General features: G+C 40.4%; 1 protein-coding gene across 2 annotated transcripts in view; it reads left to right on the top strand.

The window, feature by feature from the left end:
• The first annotated feature begins 3,390 nt into the window (after positions 1-3,390).
• The window catches only part of FBXO16 (F-box protein 16), a 51,821-nt gene continuing 33,775 nt past the window's right edge, over positions 3,391-21,436 (top strand). Inside the window, exons 1-3 of one of the 2 annotated variants that reach the window (XM_008579135.1) lie at positions 3,391-3,476; positions 7,199-7,334; positions 16,464-16,499. In XM_008579135.1, coding sequence (XP_008577357.1) covers positions 7,236-7,334; positions 16,464-16,499 — 135 coding nt within the window. In that variant the 5' untranslated portion in view covers positions 3,391-3,476; positions 7,199-7,235. Of the gene's footprint in view, positions 3,477-7,195; positions 7,335-16,463; positions 16,500-21,436 lie in introns of both variants that reach the window. The other variant, XM_008579136.1, reaches the window with a different exon arrangement.

Raw genomic sequence — 21,436 nt, 5'->3', positions numbered from 1 at the left:
CCGGCCGGGCGCGCGGCGGTCCTCAGACCGGCGTCCTGAGTGGCACGTCGAGCTGTCTGCACCAGCGATGTCGCCCCGAGCTCTGGGAGCGTCCCTGGGAAACGCACTCGGCCCTCCCCTGCTGCAACAGCGCAAGACCAGCAAAACCTGGCCTGAGATCGGCGTGCCGACCTCGGGACCCCGGGGGTCGGGGCTGGTCAAGAGCGGGTCACCGGGACTGAGGGTGGAACGGGGCGCGCGGGTGGCGGTCAGTACCTGCCTGTCACGGAGCTCCACGCCTAGACAGCGGAGCAGGCAGGCTCGGGTGCTTGCCCAAGAGCAGTTCGTGTTGCCTCTGCCGAGACCTTCGTGAGCAGGTGGAGCTTGGGGTCCTGGGGTGTGCCCCGTCTCTTGCTCCTCAGGAAATGATTGTCCTCTCCTTTCCTACATAAACGATTGAGAGCTGAAAACGTCCCGAGACATCTAAACCGAACCTCTCACTTTTCGGACGAGGAAAAGAACGCCCAGAAAGGTTAGATGAGTTACCCAAAGCCACGCAGCGTTTCAGTGACAGAGTCTGGATACAGTCAAAGCCAAGGATGTTTTTCTTTATATTACACTGTTTTATCTACCATTCTGTCTTTTCCTTTTCCTCCCTCTTCAACCTAGACTTCACGGGCATCGTTTTGTTTTGTTGGCAGCACACAGGGCTTAAAGTAGTATTGGCCCTGTTGCCCAGCAATGTGAATGTACTTAACACTACTGAACTGTACACTTAAAAATGGTTAAGACGGGAATTTTTATTTTATGTGTATTTTACAATTTTTAAAAAGGCACTCTAAGTAAATTCTGAAGAGTTTTGAGTTTAAGGCATATAGTTTCACATCAGAAAGTGAGCTATGTGGACAAGCATAATAAGTGAGATCTGAAATGACAGTTTCAGTGTTTCTAATAAATAAATACTAGTACGGGAATTTTTTTTTTTTTTTTTTTATTCCTTAGGCTAATTCTAGGTGTCAGTGTGTCTGACGGAGCCAGCAGTGCGTCTGCTGAGCTGAGGATGAGCGAGGAGGCAGCGTGTGGGGAAACCTGTGTGTGCCTGCTTCATGTATGTACAGATCCCTTTAGCAGAGGAGCCTCTGGAGATGCACTGCCCTAAAACAGGTGCATTTTATTTCAATTTACACACCATCCTGTAAAGACTGCCAGGCCCAAGACACATCATAGCTCACACTGGGAGGTGGAGATGATGGGGAAATTACCACGAATATATCAACATGACAAAATCTCAGAAATACAACACTGAGTGAAAAAAGCAAACTATAAGATATGTAAATGTGATGCCTCTTTAAAAAATACCTAGCAATACTACGTATTGTTTATGAAGGCAAACATGTATACTGATAATAAAAACATAAAAAGCGGGCAAGAAGGCTACACACTAATTTCATGACAAATGACTGCCTGTAAGCAGGCAAGGAGGGGACTGAGAACTGGGAAGTATACAAAGAGAGCTTCTGTATCTGTTAAACACACACACAAAATTTAACATTTAAAAAAAAATCTCTGGAGAATCAGGGTGTTTCTTATGAAAGTCTGTAAACTCTTCTTTATGTTTGAAATGTTCCACTTAAAACTAATGTTGAAGTATCACGGACATTTAGCTGTGTGTGTGCTCAGTCTTGCACACAAGGTACAGTGTGACTCACACTACCCTGGGGGGAACAGCATTTAAAAGGATGAGGACCACTGGACAAGTGGAGGTCCAGAAGGTGTTGGTTGAGAGGAGAAACGAAAGGGACCTCCTTTTCAGGGATAAAAATATTCAAATCCAGCTGGGGTAAAGTGAGATGCTCTCTATGGTGCCATCTCTCTCTCATTCCATGTTGTCACCACCAATAGAAAGTCTTTAATGAGCTGGAACTTCAGAGAGACACGGCACTCTCAAGATTGTTAAAACTTGTCTCTTTCCGGATGAACCCGTTTTGGAGCCATAAATATTAACAGGTAATGCATGGTAATATAGTCTTGCATCTGCTTACCTCCCCCAGGCCGCCTCCTCCCCTCTTCCCCCAACAAAGTCTTTGGTTATTCATTTACATTCAACCCGGTCAAGTGGAAAAACCACGAGGCTGAAATTCAGGTTCTAATTTCAGTTTGGCCACTTACTGATCCTTTGTTAACTTAAGGAAAACAACAACCTCTATGAGCATCACTTTTTTCTTTTTAAATTGGAAATATGCAAATACTGCTTATTTAAAAACTATGAAACACAATACACACTTAGGGTTTGTACATTTGTTTATGTTGGAGAAGGGTACATTCTTATCTATTTTAGGAAACAAAGATAGTAAGGAAAGTCTTTTGTTGTTGTTAGTTGCTGCCCATAAGAACTGCTTTACATTGACCAAAGGAGCTCCCTTCTGGAATTTTGAACTTTGGGGTATTTTCCAGCACTTGGTTACAGTTCTATCACAGCTGTTATGACTATCAGCCTTCCATTAATTATTTACACATTTCATTTTCCAGTCTTCCTCATTAGATTCTTTTTTATCCTTGTATCCTCACTCTGCTCCTTATTAAAGGTGAGCGCTCAATAAATTTAATTAAATTAGACCGGATTTTAAGAGTGTCCAAATTTAGAGTTGTTCTTATTCAGGCATGCCATCTGCTGGTCCCCTGGGGTATCTGTAGGCCTGAATTATTTACACATTTCATTTTCCAGTCTTCCTCATTAGATTCTTTTTTATCCTTGTATCCTAATTAAATTAGACCGGATTTTAAGAGTGTCCAAATTTAGAGTTGTTCTTATTCAGGCATGCCATCTGCTGGTCCCCTGGGGTATCTGTAGGCCTGCCTGAATTTCACAAGCCAATAAACTGAAATTCGTGTTGAAGCATTTGTGTGTTTGTGTTGTGTGCATTTCCCCCACGTCCTCCCAGTTCCCGTTGCAGGTGCTATTCTTTCATCGGGAGACTGAGCCAGTCACCAATTCTTTCTCCTCCAACCCTCTTTTACCTGTTGGCCACTCCTAAAACCTGGCAAAGTGGAATTTGCATTTCGGAGCTACGGAGAACAATACAGCTGGGCATGCTCAGAAGGTAGGGCTAGCTGATCTGGAACACAGCCGTCTTGAAGGAAGGTTTCCGATGCTGCTTGTTTTAGAGTGGATGCACCTTCATCCTGACGCTATTTCATCCTAGTGTTATATCGAGCTGTTGCAGCCCCTCCCACTTTCTTGGCGCTCACACTTCTTAATATTACCCCTATGCCCAATTTTGGAATCAGCCCTTCTGGGTCCCCTGGCCAATCAAGAGACCACACATTGTTGCCTAAGAGACCCCGGGTGCCAGCAACAGGATTTGTACATGATGATTGGACCAATGGAAGCTGAGAGGAGGAGGGGAGGGCTGCAAGGAGTCAAAGACAAAGCTGACCTAATGCAACTATGGCAACATCAGCGTTTGAGGCTTGAAGAGGGAGACAGGCTGAAAGAGGTGAGAGCTGCGGGCAGTGCATGAGAAAGATGGAGACTCTCTTCTGAGAGCTTCACACTTAAATCTTCCTGGGCCTCTCCCAAGCCTGGTCAATGCTCCTGGGGATTATATTTTGCTCTCCCATTTCAGCTGCATTTCAAGTGCCAGATGCTCCATTATGAAATTAACAACCGACAATAATTATATGCCTATCAAGCACGAACTCTTTGCATTTTGTTATAGTTCTTGCTTCGTTTTTAAGTAGTTGAATATAAGATGAATTCATGTTTGAATCTACGCATACCCTCTTTCCTGATAATATTTGAGATTCCCTTGTCTGATGATATTACAGTGTGCAGTGGTTGAATTGTGTGATAGCAGAGAAATTCAATCCTACTCTGCTCTGGAAATTCCAAATAAAAATCCAATAATCCTGAGTGTAATCCCAGTTCCCAGTTCATAATGTTCTGAGCTTCACTCTGTATTTCCACTAGTTTTATTCCTTAAACCACTCCCCCTACCTTTTTGTATTCCTTCTTAACGATGATTTAACAAATATTTATTGAGCATATATTACATACTACTGTGATTAGTATTCAGGTGAGCAGCATTAGGAAACCAAATAAGCAAAGAAGCATCAGAGTTTTGTGCCATGTTCTCAGCGTAGTCAGGAGTTCAGTGTGTCTGGGCAGAGAGTGCATGAGGGAGAGGGGGGATAAAGCTGAAAAGGTAGGTTGAGGTAAAATCACAGCGAGCCTAGACCTGCATGCTAAGGAGTCTGGATTCTGTAGCCACTAGCAAGCCTATGAAGGCTTTTGAACTGAAAAGTGGCATGATCAACTGGTCTCTAACAGTAGACTGCGAACTCCGTTAAGGCAGAGATTCTTATTTTTGTACCCCCCTAACACATGTGTAGTAGGTCCTTAGTAAAGTTGTCGAGTAATGGTGACATTGTAAAGAATGTCTTAGACGATCAGATTGGAAGTGTGTGGCCGCTGGAACTTTGCCAGAGGACATCCTTGCTGTTGGACATGGAACTAGGGCCATAGGCCCTCTTTCTACAATTTTTATCCCAAGAAAAATTAAAGATGAGCATTAAAGGACAGTCATTATGGGAAAAAGAGGTCACAACAACAACAAGATGTACCTGTGGAAGGAGGGGAAGACAACTTGCTCTGTCTTGTGGAGGGAGTGGGGGCGATTATGGTTTGTGTATGTTATATAAAAGTCTCTGTCTTTTCAATAGTAGTGAGTGATCTATATTGTTAACATGTGTACATGCAAATACACACACTGTTCATCTTCTGGAATGGCAGGAGAAGGGAAAAAAAGTGAAAGGATAATAACAAAAAATAAGGCAGGACTCCCCCAATGTCATGCTTCAGCAGGACTGTGCTACCAAGAGGGCTGCTTCTCCTGACCAGGTCCAACTCCTGAAACCAAACATTCCTCAAATGGATTCGACCAAAGCCTAACCCAAGTTGTTTCTAGCTCTGTGGAACCAGGAAAGAGAAAACAATACCACAGGCCCTTGGAGAATCACTGAGAAAAGCTAGGCTGTCCTAATTCAGAAATTGTGCCTGGAATCAGTCAGATCATTTCTTGTCCAAACTGGAAATAGAGAGTTTCTCAGCTTAGAGCAGGAACTTTTAACCTAGGTAATTTCATGTGCATGTTTCCAGGGAGAAGATTCATAGCTTTCATCATATTCTCAGAGAGCGTATGGCCCTCAACAAAACGAATAAAAACAACTAGTTTGAAGAGAAGAAAGGTAGACTATAAATAAGTAATAATAAAAATAAATACATAATTTTCCATTGGAGAGGTGTAGACTTGGCAACCACGCTTTATATCTATAATTTACCTGCTTGCCTGTGCTTTTATCACTGGCTGTCAATTAGTGATAGTGCAATGAGATAATTTCTTATGCCTTTTGAAACTTAGCTCAGCACGGTGTGACCCTGATAGTTAGCCATTAAGGGCTGAGAAGAACCTGAGGGCTGATCTGAGCCCCCTTCATTCCAGTGGAACGGTGGCAGCAGGCAACTGCAGAGAGGCATTATCGGGTGTTACCCGTGGGTGTCAAGCCATAGGTTTTTATCTTCAGCCGTAACTTAAACCTGAGAGAGAATACTGTGCCAAGTGAGAACCTCAAAGATTTCAGATATATCATTTGGGGAAATTCCATGTCAGCCAAAAAATAATGATTTTTAAAATATTGTCTGATATTTGCTGATGTTGGATCATTTGTGGAGCCCATAGATCAGGAAGGTGGATCCTGGCCCCCTCCAACCATCACCACTACCTGTCTATGGAAAACCCACCCTCAGAGAGAAGGGAAGGCAGAAGCAGTGGGGATATGTATTGAAACTATGGTGAATTTCCTTTAGGGCTGGCCAGTTAGCTCATTTAGAGCATGCTGCTGCTGATAACACCAAGGTGCAGGGTTCAATACCTAAATCGACCAGCTCCCCCCTACCCCCAAATCTGTTTTAAATGTTTTCCACTTTAAAATATTTTGTCGTGCCCCTCCAAAGAACAAGGTTTGAGGCATTCTGTAAATGACAAGGCTGCAGGGTGGTCACTACTTATTGAGGCCACCTATCTGGCATTCTGCTGGACCCTTTTTCTCTAATCTTTGAGCAGTTGAGGGTGGATATATGCATTCTTATTTTACAAATGAGGAAACTAAGTCTCAGATAGACTAAACAACTGGCAAAAAGTTGCAGAGCTAGTAAGCGTGAGAGTCAAGAATAAACCTGTATAAAGTAAAAAAAGAAAAGCTTGGTTACAAAAACAGAGACAGATTCTAGCTAACAAGCAAAAGAAGAAATTCATTGCCAGGATACCAGGTGGCTCACAGTGTGGACAAGAAAGGACATGGGGCTTCTAGGGGTTGAAGTAGCAGGAAGAACTTAACAGTCTGCTCAGGGCACCAGTGCTACTTTGAATGACCACCTCATCTGTAAAATAAGGATAAGCCATGGCCAGGCCAAGTGGCCTAGCTTGGTCTCAAGACCATCTCTTGGCTCAGGAAGGGGAGGTCACCTTGATTAACCAATCCAGCAGGCTCTAAACAGTCAGGGAAAAGTAATTCCTCATGAAAATTAGAGTGCTTTAATCATATGGAGGCAGACTAAATACTGGACAACTGAAATCAGCAAATTTCCTCCAATAAACTCAAATGTGTCCATTTCTAAAGCCCAGGCTTTTTCCATTATACCATTCTACTTCTTAAATATGGTATTGGGCTGGAACTGTTATTAATGAGAAGTCAGAAACTTAAGAAGGGATGAGGAGAGTTAATATCACAGGGGAAAAGAATGAAGTGTTTTATATCGCATTATTATTTGAAACTTAAAATACTTCTCTTTCTGTCCAATGTGGTATGTTCTTAGCTAAGAGTGATTTGGGATTTCTCCCCATGTTCCAATAAAAATAAGAGTTAAACCGACCTGGGTCGATTCCCTGTTCCACCACTTAAATCATATGTGCAACCTTGGGCAGGGTGCGTAACTTCAATGAGCCTCATTTTGATCGTGTATAAAATGAGCTAAAATCCACCACCTCACCAGATTGCTGTGAGCTTTCATTGAGCGTACACATAAAGTGCTTGATATATAGGATGCTCCCAATAAATGTTTCCCCCCCCCACCTCATTCCCTCTCCCAACATACTAAAAAATTATGTGGTATTTGTATTTTTAGAATTCTGAAGATTGTATGATTCATTTCTTTCAGTAGGTATAGTCTTTCTTATGGAAGAATATCCAGTTATTTCATGATGGCATTTGCACCTCCAAAAAGCATAGATGGTCCCAAAATGCAGACAAAGATGAGTTCCTGGACACCCCTAAACCACCAGCTTTTGAATGATCAGGTAAGTGACTAGAGTTTTTATCAGTTGGATCCATGCCTTAAAGAAAAAAAAGTATTAAAATGTTAGTTATCAAAATATGAACAGGAATTGTTTAGGATTGTGTGATGGATGAAAAAAAGACAAAATTAAGTATTTAGTCAAAAAATTTTATTGAGCCCTCGCTGTATGGACAGGCTGGCAATAGGCACAGAGTCCCTGCCCAAGAAGAAAATGTCTTAGATTTGTTCTTTCCTCCACTGTCACCCCTCCTCTCTCTCACCCCAGTTGCCTTTTTTCTTCCATTACTGGTTTTCTGGAACCAACAGGCACTAGTAGCAAACACCACACAAAGGATTGCAGCGGATTGCTGAGGTGTGAGATTGGCCAGTCGCTGGGGATTTCTATTTCCGCTTCAGTCAGGGCAGAATTTACTAATAGGTCTTAGAGCGCCTGTTATCAATCTCTCCATCCAGGACCACACATCATTGCAGTAAAATACAATCAACATGTATAAAACTGACCTCCTTATCTTGCTCCTACACACCAGTTCCTCTCCCTGTGGAAAGGCACTGCTTTATACTAAAGTCACTCAAGCTAGAAATCTTCCTTCTCCCTGTCACTGCGGGATTTGATTTTCCCTAACTTAAACCTAGTGAGTTATGGAATAGAAGACACTGCTGTTTCACAGCAAAAGACCCAAGATTCTCGGGTTAGAGACAAAGAACTTTACTCTCAGCGCAGAAAGCAGCATGAACATTATGTTTGCAGCAGTTCTCCTGGGCCACCTCATCCCACAGAAGTGACACAGAGGGCCCAGATAAATGCTACTCACACTGTAGGTTTGCACTGCAGCTGAGGAACATTGCTCCCTGGGAATCCACTGCTTCTACAGTAAGCAGCAAGCAAGCCTGCTCTTGGTACCTAAGGGAGACATTATCTCATCCTTCAAGGTTGCCGTATTAGTCCATTTCTGTTGCTTATAACAGAATACCTGGAACTGGATGATTTGTAAGAAAACAAAATTTATCGCTTACATTTTCAGAGGCTGGGAAGTCCAAAGTCCAGGGAACACACCTGGTAAGGGTCTTCTTTGGTGGCTGCTTTATAGCAATGGAGGGGTCTCACATGGCAGAAAATGGCAGAGCAAAGACAGAGAGACTCTCATGTGCTCTCCTTTTAAAGCCCTTGGAACCATGCCCCTGACCACCATTATTAATCCATTCAGTAGGCATTGTCCTTCAATCCAATCACCTCTTCAAGGCCCCACTTTTCAATTACCATAATGGGATTTCCCACCCTCAACAGTTACAGTAGCTTTTAATATATGGACTTTGGGGGACACAATTCAATCAATCCACAGCAGTTGTCCTTCTGTAAATACAACCTGGAGAAATGGCCCAAGTAAAGAGGGCACCCAGCCTTGCATTTGTGGCATGCCAAGACATTTGGGAGCATGAGAGGCCTAAGAAGGAGTGTCTACCAACACTCCCTCGCCTCCACATCCCTTTTGTTTTCAAGTCCTGTGAGTCTTCCTCCTAATCTCTCATTCAGTCCCCTTCTCTCCATCCACCTATGTGCCTCCAGCTCCACGTTCTCAGCTCACAGCCTCATCACCCTCTGCCTGGCACATTGCAGTAACCCCCTAACTGGTTTCACTGCCGCTATTCCTACCCATCCATCCTCTATTCCCATCCCAGAATGATCTTTATAAAATACCAATCCTGTTATGTGAAACTGTTAAGGGATCCCACTCCAAAGGGTAAATTCCAAACCCCCATTGCCTTGCACTGAGGACCCTTCATGACTTGATCTCGGCCAGCCTCCCTGTTCCCACGCCTACCACTGCTTCCTCACGTCAGTGCCCACAACCAAGCTCGGGGCTGCAGGTGAGCCCTGCCCGTGCACCTCTGTGCCTTTGCACGGCTCCTGCTGGCCCCCGTTGCTGTCATCCTAGATGTTCTCTCTCTAGATGGCCTCCCCTGCTTCCTGCTCCCTGTTCCTTGCTGCCTTCATGGGTACTAACCTTCCCACTCAATTCTAAAGCCCTGGGAGTTGAGGTTCTACCTGTTCTCTCAGTAACCAGGGCCTGATAGAATTCCTGAAGCACAAGAAGTGGAGTCAGAGTTCAGGTCGACTCCCTGATGCCCCTCCATTCCTCTCTGCCCCTCCAGTCTCCTTTCTTAGCACGGATTTGACCCTGGGCCTCTCTAACTCTAACAGATGTGCTAATCCCTCTGCTCAGTACTTTCTATTTCTGCTCTCCGACGTAAAACATGAGCGATTTCAGAATCCCTGATGCCCCTCCATTCCTCTCTGCCCCTCCAGTCTCCTTTCTTAGCACGGATTTGACCTTGGGCCTCTCTAACTCTAACAGATGTGCTAATCCCTCTGCTCAGTACTTTCTATTTCTGCTCTCCGACGTAAAACATGAGCGATTTCAGAAAAGGACAGAGAAGCCAGAGTAGGGGTTGGAATAGTGGGAAATAAAATGGAGAGAAACTGAAAGGAGAGAGATAAAGGAAATGAGGAAAGAGGAGAGAGAGAGAAAAGGAGGGGCCAGAAGAAACAAAAGGAAAGGCAGGGAAAGAGAAAAATCCACCTTTCATGTAGCCATGGACACCAAACAAGTCTACTGAAAATCCTTTTTATTCAGTTCAACCATTATTTATTGAGCACCTGTTTGCAATGCTCTTAGCTCGCCAACAGTTTATATAACAGCTTATCAGCTTTTCCCCCAAAACTTCAGTATTTAGTTTTGAAATCTGTTTTCTCATAGAATTATAATTTCACACATATGAAAAAATGACTTGAATTGAAATATATATTTGTTGGATGCCTGGATTTTCAGACTTTATTTTTATTTATTTATTTATTTTTTGGTTAGGAGTCTTGAACAATTTGGCAGCTATGGAGAAAAAAGTGTCTTAATAGCAAAAATCCCTTGAGTGCCTGTTGTAAATTGGGTGACTAGAGAAGTGGGTTCTGAGATTAACATATAGGGCATTGATTGGGAAGTGCTCTTGGGATCAGCACCTGGGAAGGTAAGAGAAGAGAAGGGAAGGACGTAGGCTTGGGGCAGAGGAAGAAGCTGGGCAGGAATGCAGTCTCAACAAGGTCTCCACCAACCCCATGGGATGCTCTAAACCTGGCATGATCTTCAGAGTTGTCGTCCGTTGTGGTGAGGGAGTCTGGCCTTTATACTTCCACGATGGCCATTCAGCATAGGCTAGCTGCAACTCCTCCCCACCTCCCACCCCGTAGAACCTGACTTTGGGCAAGGCAGCTCCCTCAAGCTCCGGGCTGTCCACCAGCAGACTCCCAACAGGTGGGGGAATAAATCCTTCAGTCCTGGAGGGGAACCAACATCACAGCGAGCATTACCTTGTCATATCTTGGTTCTTAAGTAGATTTTGTCAAATTTAACAGTAATTTCTAGAGATGATATTTATTTTATTGTTCAGAACTTTCATTTTATTCCAAAAAAATCATTCTTCGATTTAGTTCTAGTTCGGAGTAAAATTATTTTTAAAATCTTTGCATGAATATGCATACATACATATGTGTATAAATGTACATAGACACACACATAGAGTTTGTATATGATTATACCAAACTATTAATACTGGGTTCCCCCAAAGAATTAGGTGGGCATTGGTGGCTGGAGCGGGGGGTCTGTTAGAAAAGAGAACTTTCATTTTTTTGCTTTATATAGTGCAGTAATATTCCAAATTTTAAAACAATTTTAAAAACAAATATAAATAAAATCAAACAAAGAAAAATAATTCTGGAAATTAAAAATTCTGGTTCCAGATCAGTTGTGCGAATACTTTCCTGGATGACTTGAGTAAGTTACTTACCTTCTCTGGGCTTTATCCTCCTTTGTTAAATCAGATGACCTTGGAGGTCCCTTCCAGATCTAACATTCTGACTGTGTGTAAGGGATTAAATAGGCGCCCAAGGATACAGCTGGCCAGAAGGCATCCATACAATAATTTCAAGGGGTTTTCCACTCTTCTAAATCTGGGCATTTGTCACCAATGATCAGTGCAATTTTAAGGTCCTGTTTTTGTTTTTGTTTTAACTTTGTCTTTCTTCTGTAATAAAATTTGAACTACATAACTATCTCAGACTAAAGTAAGAGTCACAAGATTTTAACTTCACAACAGGCTTTAAGCAGGCAGATTGAATTCAGATTTGGATGCCTAAAAAAAAGAAAGCATCGTCAGAATAGGCAAGTGTAACAAATTACAAAATAATTCAGGCATTGTGAATTTTGAGTGAAGGAATGTTTTAAAGTATATATTTCTCGGTCAGCTGGTGTTTCAATTGAAAGTGATCCTCACAAAACACATAAAAAACATGGCTATGGAAGGTGATGGTTAGGATAATTTGCTTGACTGTGGTAATATGTATATGTATATCAAAACATCATGCAGTACACCTTAAATATATACAATTTTCTTTTAAAAAAATAAAACAAAGATGGCTGGACAGTTAGCTCACTTGGGAGAGCATAGTGCTGATAACACCAAGGTAAAGTGTTTGGATCCCCTTACTGGCCATCTACCAAAAGAAAAAAAAAAGGAAAGAAAGATATCCACATTTCTTTTAGAATATGGTTCACACATGTAGTAGAGTACATGTTAAAAGGATATTCTGAGAAAAAGAACCTAGTTACCATCAATCAATCATAATTCAAGGGCCCCTAAATGTCTCCCTCCTACCTCACTGGCTGAGCGCGGTGCGGGTGACACCAAGCCAAGGGTTGCGATCCCCTTACCGGGCATGAAAAAAGACAAAAAAAAAAAAAAGGAAAGAAAGATATCCACATTTCTTTTAGAATATGGTTCACACATGTAGTAGAGTACATGTTAAAAGGATATTCTGAGAAAAAGAACCTAGTTACCATCAATCAATCATAATTCAAGGGCCCCTAAATGTCTCCCTCCTACACTGTAATGATGTCACATGGTAAAATAAGTAGCTGCAGTGTCAACAGACTAAAATAACAACCATGGGGTTTTGACTTAACAGCAGGTTCCAAGTAAACTGTGATATAAACAAACTGCAGCATTCTGTAAGAAAAGAAGATCCATTTTAATATTTCCATTTTGAATAGACGTTTTGTTTTCTTGCTCTTTAAAGTGAAGAACCCAGTTGCAAATCTTCGCAGTGAAGACTTGCTCCAAACCAGGGAATACAAGATTCTAAGTCTGACTGAGGACCTGACAATGAAATGATTTGCCCCAAATTATATTTCTTGTCCAGGATAGAGTCAGATCCAGATTTGAGGTCTCCTGACTTCCAATCAAGTGTTTCTCCTCTACCCCTTCAATCCCGTCAGTTCGTACTTGGGTGTAGACGCCTTCTGGTAAAGAACTGGATTTGCTTGGCTTCTGCTTATACTTTATCTAACGTTTTAGCCTGCACAACACCCTCCCCCCCACCATTCCTTTCCTGCTCCCTTCCTATTGACTATCCTCCCCCTTTAAGTCAGTGTCCCTTTGCTTCCAGTGTGCCACGCCATCCCTGGACACCATGACGGTGCATCCAGCCTCCTTTTGAAAGCTCACTTGTGGTCTCAGGACCTGACCTTCTTCCCACTGTTAGGCTAAGGCATGGACAGCAGTTCATCCAGGATGGAGGCTGCAAGTCCAGATGGGGAAGGCCAAGGTTCTAGGGAGGACCAAGTGCAGAGTTGAACTGAGCAGATAGTTTGGAACCAGTGCTTTTTAAAAAATTTCCAGGATGGAGGCTGCAAGTCCAGATGGGGAAGGCCAAGGTTCTAGGGAGGACCAAGTGCATAGTTGAACTGAGCAGATAGTTTGGAACCAGTGCTTTTTAAAAAATCTGTAAATGTTACCTCTTTGGGTCTCTGCTTGTCCTCTTTAGAATAAGGGAATTGAACAAAAAAATTCCTTTTAGGATTCCTTTTAGCTCTACAATTCCATGCCTTCTCCTTTGTTGTTGTTATTCAACCAGCAGGGGCCTGCTGTGGAACCTGTCCTTGCTGTTCTGTGAAGCATGTAGGAGAAAGTGGTTGTAATTGACATGGGAAGAAAAAATGGACAGAAACCACTAGAGAGCAAAAACAAACACTGTAAAGTCCATGTGGAACATGACCTATAAGTGTAGGAGTTGGGAGGAGAGAGATCACTTGTCACCAGAAAAGCGATGACACTTGTGACGTGGATTGGGTGATAGGTGATTGACAGCAAAGAGGATATGTTGGAATCCAGATTCCTGGAATCTTCTGTGTTCTATAGGTTCTCTTCTGTTTTCATCTAGAGATTCTGAGTTTTATCTGTTGTCGTTATCTGAGTATCATAGCAGCCAGGTTGCTGTTAACTGGGGGAAAGGATCTTCTTTTTCTTCTCTAATGTGCAAAAAGTGTCTACATGTGACAAATGAGATTCCTTGGCCAAGAACAAAACTGACATTTCACTGGTCCCAAGGTGGTTGTTGAACCAATTATTTTAATTTCCATTTTGTACGCCCTTGGCAACTAGAGTTTGAGAGTCTAAAAAAAGGAGGAAAGAATTATCTGTGGGAAGCATAAACCCAGCTCCTCAACCTCCTCCGCAAAAAGAGAATAAATAGACTCAAGTAGGAACTTTCTTAAAGTGCTGGAGAATTTAGGTGGTGCCAAGAGGAAGAGAAAAACTTCCATCCCAATTTCAAAAGCCGACAGAAGGTGTGTGCGTTGGAGTGAAAGAAATTCACATATGTTAATTATTCTCTCTCAACTCTCTTCATAACCCCCTTCTCTGCCAGACATACCCATTAGTTTTCCCTTCCTCACTCGCTCGAATACACATATGCTCAGAAAAACTCCTAGACACAATATGTAAATACACTCGCATGTGCTGCTACATCCGTAAGGATATTCGTTCTCACATCCACATTCATTCAGTTCAACAAACATGGGTACCTGTAACATGCCATGTGCAGCACCGTACACTGGAGATGCAAAAATGAGTAAGACATGGTCTCCATCCTGAATAGTATATAATAATAAACCTATACAGCTGAATACTCAGCAGAACCCTTACACAAATTTCTTTTTTTTTTTTTTCCTTTTTTTTTTTGTCTTTTTGTCTTTTTTACTGACCGGTAATGGGATCGCAACCCTCGGTGTNCCAGGATGGAGGCTGCAAGTCCAGATGGGGAAGGCCAAGGTTCTAGGGAGGACCAAGTGCAGAGTTGAACTGAGCAGATAGTTTGGAACCAGTGCTTTTTAAAAAATTTGTAAATGTTACCTCTTTGGGTCTCTGCTTGTCCTCTTTAGAATAAGGGAATTGAACAAAAAAATTCCTTTTAGGATTCCTTTTAGCTCTACAATTCCATGCCTTCTCCTTTGTTGTTGTTATTCAACCAGCAGGGGCCTGCTGTGGAACCTGTCCTTGCTGTTCTGTGAAGCATGTAGGAGAAAGTGGTTGTAATTGACATGGGAAGAAAAAATGGACAGAAACCACTAGAGAGCAAAAACAAACACTGTAAAGTCCATGTGGAATATGACCTATAAGTGTAGGAGTTGGGAGGAGAGAGATCACTTGTCACCAGAAAAGCGATGACACTTGTGACGTGGATTGGGTGATAGGTGATTGACAGCAAAGAGGATATGTTGGAATCCAGATTCCTGGAATCTTCTGTGTTCTATAGGTTCTCTTCTGTTTTCATCTAGAGATTCTGAGTTTTATCTGTTGTCGTTATCTGAGTATCATAGCAGCCAGGTTGCTGTTAACTGGGGGAAAGGATCTTCTTTTTCTTCTCTAATGTGCAAAAAGTGTCTACATGTGACAAATGAGATTCCTTGGCCAAGAACAAAACTGACATTTCACTGGTCCCAAGGTGGTTGTTGAACCAATTATTTTAATTTCCATTTTGTACGCCCTTGGCAACTAGAGTTTGAGAGTCTAAAAAAAGGAGGAAAGAATTATCTGTGGGAAGCATAAACCCAGCTCCTCAACCTCCTCCGCAAAAAGAGAATAAATAGACTCAAGTAGGAACTTTCTTAAAGTGCTGGAGAATTTAGGTGGTGCCAAGAGGAAGAGAAAAACTTCCATCCCAATTTCAAAAGCCGACAGAAGGTGTGTGCGTTGGAGTGAAAGAAATTCACATATGTTAATTATTCTCTCTCAACTCTCTTCATAACCCCCTTCTCTGCCAGACATACCCATTAGTTTTCCCTTCCTCACTCGCTCGAATACACATATGCTCAGAAAAACTCCTAGACACAATATGTAAATACACTCGCATGTGCTGCTACATCCGTAAGGATATTCGTTCTCACATCCACATTCATTCAGTTCAACAAACATGGGTACCTGTAACATGCCATGTGCAGCACCGTACACTGGAGATGCAAAAATGAGTAAGACATGGTCTCCATCCTGAATAGTATATAATAATAAACCTATACAGCTGAATACTCAGCAGAACCCTTACACAAATTTCTTTTTTTTTTTTTTCCTTTTTTTTTTTGTCTTTTTGTCTTTTTTACTGACCGGTAATGGGATCGCAACCCTCGGTGTTGCGCCCGCACCGCGCTCAGCCAGTGAGTGGGAACTGGTCTCCACATGGGATCCGAACCCTCGGCAGGAGCGCCGCCGCGCTCCCAAGCAGTGCACTCTCCAGTGCGCCACCGAGCCGGCCCCTTACACAAATTTCTAACCCTACAAATGAATAAGTATGTGTCTGCCTACTGATAGTGATACACACTGAAATACAAAAACAGCGCTGCTCATTCATAGATTTTGTAAATTCTCATACCATTAACATTGAAACATTTTGGAGAGGGAGCTCCATTTTCCTGTATTTTTTCTTTATTATTAATTTTTTATCTCTTTTCGAATGCTAGAATTGATTTCTCTTGACAATTCTATTTTTTCTTCTTTCTTTTCTTTAAAAAAAACTATTACTTCTTTAATATGAATTATTCCATGTGGAGAAACAGAAAGGAAAAAGAGAGAGAGAAGATTTGCCCAAGTTAAAAATAAGTAAATTTCCCTCTCAAGAATGAAATCTGTCTTTTTATATTCAGTTGATATAGTGAATATTTATTCACTGGTCCTTTAATGATGTATGTCTTATAATGGGTATTTTGAACCATGATATATGAAATCACCCTATCTTTTTTACTCATTGTAGGTATTTGAAGAAAGGAGAGCTCTGCTTGGAAAATGGGTAAACATTTAAATGTGTCTGATTCTGCATTATGTTATGTTATCTGTTTTAGTCTATTTGGGCTGCTGTAACAAAAACCATAGATTGGGTGGCTTATAAAAAACAGATGTTTATTTCTCACAGTCCTGGAGGCTGGGAAGCCCAAGATCAAGGTGCTGGTGGACTTGGTGCCTGGTGAGGTGCCTGCCTTTTCATAGGCAGCCATCTTCTTGCTGTGTGCTCACATGGCAGATAATGGAGGAGAGTTCTGTGGGGTCTCCTTTATGAGGGCACTAATCCCATGCACGACAGATCCACCCTCATGACCTAATCACCTCCCAAAGGCCCTTCCTCCAAATACCATCACACTGGTTAGAATTTCAACATATGAATTTTGAGGTGACACAAACATTCAGTCTGTGGCATTATCACAGAACCCAAAGAATTCAGTTTGGACTTAAAGTAGTACTTTATGTATGCGTCAGTTAGGATTTGGTCAGAAAAACAGAAATCATACGTTATTTTCACAGACACAATTTAATGAAAAGGACTGGCTAAACAAATACTGGAAAAAGGAAAAGACAAAAGGGGAAAGCTGAGATTCCAGAGAGAGAACTGTAGGAAGCAGCTGCTACCAGCTTTACTGGTTCCTATGGAGCTCAGAGGGAGGCCCTTCTGCACATAGGAGACCCAGACTTCTGAGGAATATTGAGGCAGATGGCATCACAGCCAGCTGATTCTGATATGATGGTTCTGGGTGTGTGGAAAAAAGCTGGACCCTGTAATTAACTGCTACTGTCAGGGTGAAGAGTTAGTGATCCTGACAGGAACAGCAAGCAAACAGAAAAAAGTCTCTTCCTCCTTGATTTCTCTCCAGTGCCTCCCTCCCTATCAGCAGCATTTAACAGGGAGCCAGCTGTCAAAGGAGAAATATGGTTGTAGAGCCCCATCCTTCTATTCTACAAAGCAGAGTTAAAAAGGTGGATTTGGATCTGAAAGACAACAGCTTAGTAACCAGTATGGTTCATTCATTTGGTTACTCGGCATTCATAAGCCCTTCTACATATATACTTAAGCTTCCAGATGAGATCTGTAACAACTTCAGGTTTTTACCTAACAAGATGCAATTACCCTTCATTGCAAATGAGAACTTTCTCATCTGTTCCTCAGATAGGGAGACCAGGAATCCCAATGGTCTTGTCCATCCCTGGGTGATGATCAAAGTATCCACCTCTGGATAATGTTTAGTACTTATCAAATTCCTTCACAGTCCCACCTAAGTGTTCTCTACTACCCAAGAGAATTGAAAACATATGGTCATACAAAAACTTGAACACAAATATTCATAGCAGCACTGTTCATAATAGTCAAAAAGTGTGAACAATTTAAATGTCCATCAAAAGTTGAAAGAATAACCAAAATGTGGTATATTCATGTGATGGAATATTATTCAGCCATGAAAAGGAAGGCAATTCTGACACCTGCTACAATGTGGATGAACTTTGAAGACATCGTGCTAAGCGAAAAAGGCCAGATACAAAAAGACAAATATTGTGTGAGTCCACTTATATATATATGAGGTAACTAGAATAGGCAAATTCATAGACAGAAGGTAGAATAGAGATTACCAGGGGATGGGGAGTTATTGATTAACAGGTACAGAGTTTCAGTTTGGTTTGATGAAAAAGTTCTGGAAATGGATGGTGGTGATGCTTGCCCAACAATGTAGATATACTTAATGCCAATGAACTGTACACTTAAAAATGGCTAAAATGGTAATTTATATATATATTTTACCATAATAAAAAAATCTAAGGGTTAATAAAAAGGATTGAAGTACTGATTCACTGCTACAACATGGGTGAACCTTGAAAATATTATGCTAAGTGAAAGAAGCTAGACACAAAGTCCACATATTGTGTGATTCCATTTATATGAAATATACAGAATAGGCAAATCTATATCAACAGAAAATAGATTCATGGTTTCCAGGGAATGGACGAAGAGAACAGGGAGTGTCTGTAATGGATATGGGGCTTCTTTTGGAGGTAATGAAAATGTTCTGGGATTGGGTAGTGGTGATGACTACATGACCTTGTGAATATAATAAGAACCACCCAATTGTACATTTAAAATACTGATTTTTATGGCATGTGATCTATATCTCAATTTTAAAAAAATATATACCAAGGTTTCTTTAAAAAAAAAGAACTGTTCTTGGGTTCCTCTAAATTGATATATGTGATGATCTTTAAATATTCCCTTTTTAAAACATGTAGTCAAAGCCACTTGAGGGAGCATCTTTGCCCTTGAATATAACAGGAGACAGTTGCCCTTTCCTGTCACTTACTGAAACTTATTTCCCTAAAGACTAACCTAAAGTGCTAGGTCTAACTGTTCATGTTTGGCTTACTTGCTTACCAGCTTTTTTCTCTGTTGTTCTACAATCCCCAATCCAAGGATATTTATTAACCTAAATCTTATATAAAAACCATATACAGAATATCTCTACAAGGATACACAAGAAAAGGGGAAATATTGGTCTTCTACAGGGAGGAGAATTGTGCATCTGGGCAAGGTAGAAACAACTCTTTTCACTGAATAGCCTTTTGTGCCTTCTGATTTTCAAAATCATGTGAATGTATTACCTGTTCAAAATGATAATAAAATTTTACACAAAAAATTAAGAAATTTAAAAAGGACCACATTTTTAAAATCTAAATTTTTCTCATTCTATTTACATTTTTAAACTAACTTGCCATTTATTTCTGACAATTTATAAAGAGATTTATTTAGAATGACCTAATTTTGCACTATCATTCCACTTAGTTTTAGTGAAATCCCTAAATTGATTTACTCAGGGCTAACGCTCAGCCAGTACTCAGTATTGTGGCTGACCAGCTTCTGTCTGATTTGATTGGTTGGTGGCATTGCCAGTTGTTAAATATTTTTAATATCATTCTGGATAAAAATTCAAAGTCTTTTAATTTTTAAAAGATCTTGTTTATTCTTTTCTTTTACCATAGGTAATAGAAATGTATTTGTAGAGATCACTATTATCTATCGTCTTCAAGAGAATAACCTACAGGGGGCAGGGATGGTTTTTACCATGTTTCTCATTGTAGATTCCTTGATGCTTACCAGGCATTTAATAAATATTTTCTAAATAAATAAATGATACTTAATTACTTAATTGTTTTTCTCTTTTGCCCAGTTACAAACTTGTTCCTTAAATTCACTAAATCATATTGTAGCCTATATACCCCTGCAAAAAACAAATGAGTTAGGTTTGAGGAAGACATTTCCAATTTATCTTTATTTACATTTCTCTCTCAATTTTAGCCACCAGACATTTCTGTTTGTGTGTTTCATGGGCAAGATGTTGATAACATAAGAAATGCATTTTCCAAAAAAAAGAAAGGTGAAATAAGGATACCAATATTTTTACTTAGCATTATTTGGGAATTTCATTGTAGGGATCAAGTATTTGTTTTAAAGCTCAATCTAGTACTAGATCTCATTTTAAAAAATCTGAAGAATGAGAGGTAAGATGTAATGTGAATCCTATTCAATGATAGAAAATCAAAAGAATTTCATATTTGGCCATAGAATGTCATTTTTGTTCATACATTTGCATATGATTCTGTCTAATGTTCTATACAGTAACAAACAAAATAGGAGAAACTGAAAAGCTCTTCTACTTTACCATTCCATGCTACTACTTAACCCATTTTCTTTCAAATCTGCTCTTCAACCTCTGTTAGAAAAGGTAGTTGCCTCCAAAATTGGCAAGAATCACCAGCAGAAATATTTTAGTTTAAAAGAAAGTGTCTCAAACTTTTCTCAACTTCTGCTATGTTGTGAACAGAAATAACAGAAATATCATAAAGCATTTTAATAGAATAGATGGCATCACTTTTTACTTGCTGAAAACAACCATAATCAGAGTTAAAATTCAAAAGAAAAACAGGGAAAACTATTTTGCAAATTGCATGATAGATAATGGATTAATATCTGAAATATATAAAGAGTTCCTACACATCAATAATAAAAAATCAGGAAGAAAAATACAATACCCCTGTAGAATAATGGACTAATAAGAATGAGAAATATACAAAAATATATTAATGGCCAATAAGCACATGAAATATGCTTTATTTCAAAATATTACTCTAATATGCAGAAAAATTCAAATTAAAACAATACAATTCTCAACCCTCCCTCCCTCATCTACGTGGCAAAAATTGATGAGCTAAATAATATCCAGTGTAATTAAGGATTCATTGGCAGTGGGAGGGATACTTTTAAGCACAGTTGGAGGGAATGTAAAATGGTAAATGTGTTTTAAAGACAATTTGACAGGATCCATTAAAATTTTAAATGCACGTAACCTTCAAACTGTAATTCCATTTCTATTTATCTGTACTAAAGAAGTATCCACATAGGACATGAAAAAGCATGTACCAGGATATTGCAGCAGCTGCTGCTGCTGCTTTTTTTGGTATTGGAAACAACCTCAATGGTATCAGTAGTAAATTGAATAAATGGATCATGATATATCCATCCTTCCATGAATGAATAAGAAAACAATATGCTCTGGAGTTCATTATGTATCAGGACAGCTAGATTATGTTTATGTTTTAAACTGCTCATGCAGTTTAAAAGGATGGGCATTCTTATTTATTTAACTACTTTCCTATTGATGGACATATGTGTGTGTGAATGCATAGACATGCATGAACATCAAACTTTTAAATGGTTGTTATCTCTGGATAATGGAGTGAAATGTGATGGATAGGAGTGGTTAAAGAGGATTTTCATGTTTGACTCTACAGTACCTGTCTGAAACTTTAAAAACAAGAACATATTCATACTCTAATTGTGAAATTAATTTTTTTTTTTTTTTTTTTTTTTTTTTTTTTTTTTTTTCCCGCAACGGATCCCCACCCCCCATGTCC

The sequence above is a fragment of the Galeopterus variegatus genome, unplaced genomic scaffold, assembly GCF_000696425.1.
Source record: "Galeopterus variegatus unplaced genomic scaffold, G_variegatus-3.0.2 Scaffold1819, whole genome shotgun sequence".
In the NCBI taxonomy this organism is placed as follows: Eukaryota; Metazoa; Chordata; class Mammalia; order Dermoptera; family Cynocephalidae; genus Galeopterus; species Galeopterus variegatus.
Note: the sequence above shows the minus strand (reverse complement) of the source record. Positions and strands in the feature narration are given on the sequence as shown.